The 5,657-nt window shown below is 38.7% G+C and overlaps 1 protein-coding gene across 1 annotated transcript; it reads left to right on the top strand.

Moving 5' to 3' along the window:
• Positions 1–2,319: 2,319 nt before the first annotated feature.
• LOC107596695 (DNA-binding protein inhibitor ID-4-like) lies at positions 2,320–4,450 on the top strand. Its single transcript, XM_016287490.1, has 3 exons — positions 2,320–2,835; positions 3,307–3,365; positions 4,382–4,450. The coding sequence occupies exons 1-2, from the start codon at positions 2,503–2,505 to the stop codon at positions 3,349–3,351; spliced, it is 378 nt and encodes a 125-aa protein (XP_016142976.1). The 5' UTR covers positions 2,320–2,502; the 3' UTR covers positions 3,352–3,365; positions 4,382–4,450.
• The last annotated feature ends 1,207 nt before the right edge of the window (positions 4,451–5,657 follow it).

Genomic DNA, 5,657 nt, shown 5'->3' with positions numbered 1-5,657 from the left:
AGGCATTTCCATCGCCTTGGCAACTTGCCACGGATGTGAGACTATTTGAAGGTGGACTGCTGCGAATAAGGGACATTGCGGGACTGGTGCCGGTTGGTCTGTGGTGCGAGACCCATGAATCTACCATGAGGATTATGGGAAAATTATCTGTACTGTAGCAAGGCTGGCACACAAAATGAATGAAATGAGTTAGACTAAACGGTGGATTCATCCATGTTTCATAATCAAAAACCTCTTCTGGAGAATGCTTGAATGAAAGACGCCTACAGAAGAATATGTTAATGTTTGTGACTCTATTAGCATTGGGTGTTAAGGTGACTGATCACGAATGAGTGTCTGGACTCAAAGTATTTGCCCGGAGAACAATATACTGCTCTTTCAATGCTGTATGAAGTTTTCAAACAGTTCATAAGAAGTTTACAAATAGATATAGACTGATTCTTTTCTGTATAAGTAATGCTTTAGAAACAGGCATTTCCTACCATAATTAGAGCAATTTTTTTATTTAGCTCATTGATGTAGATTCCAAATATCCAGTCATGTTCATGCTGATCTTTTTAAAAATATATATATTTTTATGGCAACTTTATAATAGTCATCAACAGGCTGTTACTTCATGTTCAATTAGAAATATAGTTTTTATACAGGAACAGTGTCACAAGAATATTGTTTTGTTTATTATATATAAATAGTATAACCTATAATAGGTAACTGACCCCATACAGGGCATGTTGACACAAAACATGCACATGCGTGCACTATTTATTTTTTTTATTTTCTCATATAGGGAGGACCAGGGCTCTTTTAGTTCATATTTCTCAGTATAGGTTTTTTCTTTTTCAGTTTCTGAATAGATGCATGTTATCCCACAACATGGGGTAAGTTGTGACAGTGGAATCTGCCATTAAACAGTCTAAGATTTCAGCTAAACAAAGAGAAAACATAATTAAATTCATCAAAACAATTCATTAAACAGCAAACGTGTACAAGGTCATGTACAAAAACATTTTTTGTTAATGTCACATTATGAAACACATGACAATTTGCCCCAATAGAAGCTGCGCTGATAAGAAACTGATTAAAATCCCTTTTCCTGAAAACATAGTTCAGTCTTTCAAGGTAAGACTTTACAATAACGTTCCATTTGTTAAAATTAACTACATTAGTTAACATGAACTATAATGAAAAGCATAACCTCTTATTACGTTAATTCCAAACTTTACTAATGCATTATTACAATCTAAACTAAAATGAGCTAAGAATGAATTGTATTTTTAGATTAATAAACACTGTAATAAATGTATTGCTCAATGCTCACTGTTATTTAATATCAGTTAATGCTTTAACTAAAATTAACTAATTGGACCCTCTTGTAAAGTGTTACCACTTTTAGTTTAAATTTGCCTTTTTATCTAGTTGTCCCTTAATTAAATAGTAAAGTTTATTGTGCTTAATTACTTGACTCAAAAGCTAGCAAACATTAATTTTTTTAAGGGCAGAAAAAAACTATTTTGTTTTAATTTAAGAGGGGTTTAAATGTTTTCATAATTCGACTTTTGAGTCCAAATGACGAGTTAGGCTACTGTGACAAATCCCCAGTGTGACTACTTGCCCCGGTCTCTACTCTGCTATTTTAAAGCTCCAAGGCATAAATTAGCCTACTTACATTATAGCTACTGACTTGCTAAAAATGTAGGCTAACAAAGGAATGATTTTGTTCATAATTAACGAATGAAAATCTTTGTACCTCTTTCATTATTTCTGTTTTGGAAACACACATGCAGATATCCACACGCGGTTAAACGCACACACACGCACACACACACACGCACACACACACACACACACACAGTCTGGTCAGCTATCCTTGTAGGGACTCTCCATAGGCGTAATGGTTTTTCTACTGTACAAACTGTATATTCTATTGCCCTACACCAACCCTACCCCTAAACCTACCCCTCACAGGAGACTTTCTGCATTTTTAGATTTTCAAAAAACTTAATTCTGTATGATTTATAAGCTTTTGTACCCGTGGGGACCACAATTTAGGTCCCCACCGTGACACGAGTCCCCATGAGTCTATGTGTAGTCAGGTTTAAGTCCCCACCAGGATATATAAACCAGTACACACACACACACTCACACACACACGGACGTTTCACCCAGCAGCCTCTTATTTGCGCTCGTGCACCTCCGCAGTTACAGGTCGCGCGCTGCTCCATCATCACGGGAGCTCGTGACTGACCGGTTTCTGCTCGCGCAGGACTGTCAAAGCTCGAGCGGGTGGCCCCTCCCCTTTTCCTCTATATATGACCAGCCTCAACTCATCCGCTGTTTTACACTGTGCGTTCCCACTCAGAGAGGAGATGTGGTCAGGATAGAACTGCGCTCCTTTTCTTGCGTGCTCCTAATTGCGTTTTTAAACGAAACCCTCTTGTTGCGTCCCGCGCACGTTTGTTTCCCCCCTTTCTCGTTTAGCTCTTTGTGCTTTTGTTTATTACAATGAAGGCCAGCGCACCGGTTCGCCCTCATAAGGTTGCTTCTGGCTCCAGTCAGCTCTCCTTGCGTTATTTGTCGGAGCGCAGCCGATGCAAAATGGAAGAGGAGGATCTTTTCTGTCTGCAGTACGACATGAACGACTGCTACAGCCGACTCAAGCGCCTGGTGCCCACTATTCCGCAGGATAAGAAAGTCAGTAAAGTGGAGATCCTCCAGCATGTCATTGACTATATCCTGGACCTGCAGCTGGCGTTGGAGACGCACCCGGCTCTCCTGAAACAGACGAGCCCACCCGCCTCCACACGGACCCCTCTCACACAAATCAACACAGAGCAGGTAAGCAGAACCAGAAACCTCCGTGAATGTTCACTAAAACAACTGTGGTGATACTGGCTGTGCACGGTAGCCTCGTTACGCACGGAAGTGACAATAGTGCGTGTTTCTATGAACTGCACCAGACCAAATATGATGCTGTAGATCAGACTGCTGGAGGCCTGTGTTTCCTTGTTCTTTGCCAAAATGTAAAAACATAAAAATTTGCTTAGTGTCCAATTTTATTGATCTAATCTTACATATAGCCTGAATATGTAATGTAATATCATCTTTTAGCTATGTTGGCATATATCTAAACCTTTGTATTTGTGTGTGTGTGTGTGCATATTTATTATAGCTATATTATCTCCTGCATGATCATTATTATTTTAAATGACTCCATGTACAATAGCTTATTGATGGTTATTGTGGCCCTCATGTCACCTCACCGTTAGCCGCAGTAAGAATGAACGCCCCTTTTTCTTTTGCTTTCAGAGGACAACGGGTGTCAATACGGAAGACTCAGTTTTATGTCGCTGAAATGTTGCACACCGGTGAGTACATGAAATTCAATATAAAATATTCTCAAAGGACTCATCCCATGGATCATATAAGGTTACGTATAATAATTCATCCGATCCTAGATCGGTTCTTCAGCACGTCTGTGTGTAGTAGGCATGTGTCTTGTTTTTATGGATAGCCAAATACTGCTTTTAATAATAATTTAATCATTTTAAAATGATTTCTCATCACAGTCCGTGTCACACATTCTTTCATTTGTAAAACATGAAATGGCTGTTCATTCATACAAATCATTTGATACTATTTTTAAATAAAATTGATTTCTATAAAATACACTTTTTAGAGTGTTGCTTCCAAAATACTGTCACATTTTTGTTTCTAGACCAATTATCATCTCAATACAAAAAAAGCATCTACATTAAAACACACCATGTGTGATAATCAGCCTGCGTTAAGACTATTTCAAGCTTGAACACATGCAGCAGTGGAAAAAGCCAGAGAAATGCTTTTCATTACCCAGAATCCACAGCCTAAGAACAGGGCTGAACTGTCAGGATAATTGGGTAACAGACTTCTAATGGAGCTGGCAGTACATGCAGCTGCAATGGCTATTATTAATAGAGCCGTGACAGTAAAAACCACATAGATCGAAGTTATTACCATAATATTCCTGTTAGTATGAATGCCGGTTTTTGTGACAATCTGTATACTTGCGCTTTCCACTCTGGCTGGACTGTAACTCTGGCTCCTGTACGCTGGCAGCCGCTCGAACCCAGCTGTAGCTTGCGCAATAACTGTCCACTCTATGCTAAGAGGGGGGTTAGACGGTAGCTCCAGAGTGAAGCGTCCGAGGCGGTTGGCCCGCAGCTGTGTGTGGGAGCGCGTATACGCATGAGGTTAGCGGTCCGGGCCCGCGTAGCACTGCGCTTGTTGTTTGACCTGGTTTGTTTTGGGTTGTTGATCAAGCATGCCCTCTGTTTTGTGGGTGGCGCCAGTCAGTCTGGAGCACACAGTTCACACACCCCTTCTATTCATTCCTCTCTCACAGGTGTGCACTGAACCCATCCAAAGCCAAGCCCAGCTTCACCAGGGAATCCAACACACACCAGGCCCAATCGCAGGGGAGCAGCACTGAAACTAATAGCTACTAAATCAGAATATGTAAACATTTTAACGTTAGCTGTCAAAGATGCGGTGAAGCCAGCCAGATTTCTCCTGTGCCCATTCTGTTCTCTCTCAGTGGGGGATGCGCTGAATTTGGACAGAGAATCCAAAGCCCTCACCCCCCTTTCCACTGGAATTCCAATTGGAACATAACTAAAGGCACCTCAGATAAAAACCCTGCATCTAATTTGACTAAAAACAGCAGACTGTAAAGCTTTATGAATCAAAATGTAAATGTAAACATCTGACATCTTTGTTAGGTGATTTGTGTTGAACAGGGATTTCCCTGCTGTTTAATATTGTAAAGAACTACGATAAGTGTTGACTTAAATAATAGTGTACATAACAAGGAGGATGTTCTATAAATGTATGTGTAAGAGAATATATGTTCAACCAGCTGATTGTAATTATTCTAAAATATTTTTTATCAAAAATGTTTTGTTCTGTAAATATTGTGTTTTCACATAAATGTAGTGAATGATTACATGATGTTCTGCTAATAAAGGTCTCACATCATAAACTAATTTGCTCGTGCTCGGTTTTCTGTCCGTTAAATTCGTTTTGTGAGCACAATTACTAAAACATATACAATAAACTGTTACTGGATTCCTGATGCGTGAATATATTTAGAAACTGTTTCTTAATTGCTAAAGGCATGGGATAATACTTTTCATCTATTGAATAAATTATTTGAAATGAATGAGAAAATTCTTCACTGAACAATCAATCAAGGAGGCATTTGTTTGTACAAAACCTCTCCAAACATGTCTGCCCTAATGCAAGTTGTATATAATTTCACAATGCTTTTAATATCATTTGAGGAATTTTAGATTTTCCGTTAAGGTGAAAAATTATTTTATAGCATGCTTATGCGAGCATTGATATAACAGAAGTAAATCAGGCATAAATGTATTCCAAACAACTATGTGTGATCTTTGAAAACATTTTAATTTCTAAATTAGATGTACCTATTCAAGTTTGCCTTTTTTTTTTTGTCCACAGAAGCACAAACTTGAACATTTTCAACAGTATATTTGCGATATTTTCTTTAATATTTGTATACTGTTTTAACCGTGACCTAAAGTCTCACTTTCTATAATTCTATAGAACCACAGTGGATGAAATACATAGTGCTTGAGGGAATGAAAAAGATGTCTTCA

Source organism: Sinocyclocheilus grahami, unplaced genomic scaffold (genome assembly GCF_001515645.1).
Source record: "Sinocyclocheilus grahami isolate Dianchi unplaced genomic scaffold, SAMN03320097.WGS_v1.1 scaffold222.1, whole genome shotgun sequence".
In the NCBI taxonomy this organism is placed as follows: domain Eukaryota; kingdom Metazoa; phylum Chordata; class Actinopteri; order Cypriniformes; family Cyprinidae; genus Sinocyclocheilus; species Sinocyclocheilus grahami.
Note: the sequence above shows the minus strand (reverse complement) of the source record. Positions and strands in the feature narration are given on the sequence as shown.

Excerpts from the sequence above, each read along its gene's own strand:
- LOC107596695 (XM_016287490.1), top strand. The coding sequence starts at position 2,503 with ATGAAGGCCAGCGCACCGGTTCGCCCTCATAAGGTTGCTTCTGGCTCC. Across the intron at positions 2,836-3,306 it reads CACAAATCAACACAGAGCAG|AGGACAACGGGTGTCAATAC; the intron begins GTAAGCAGAACC and ends TTTTGCTTTCAG.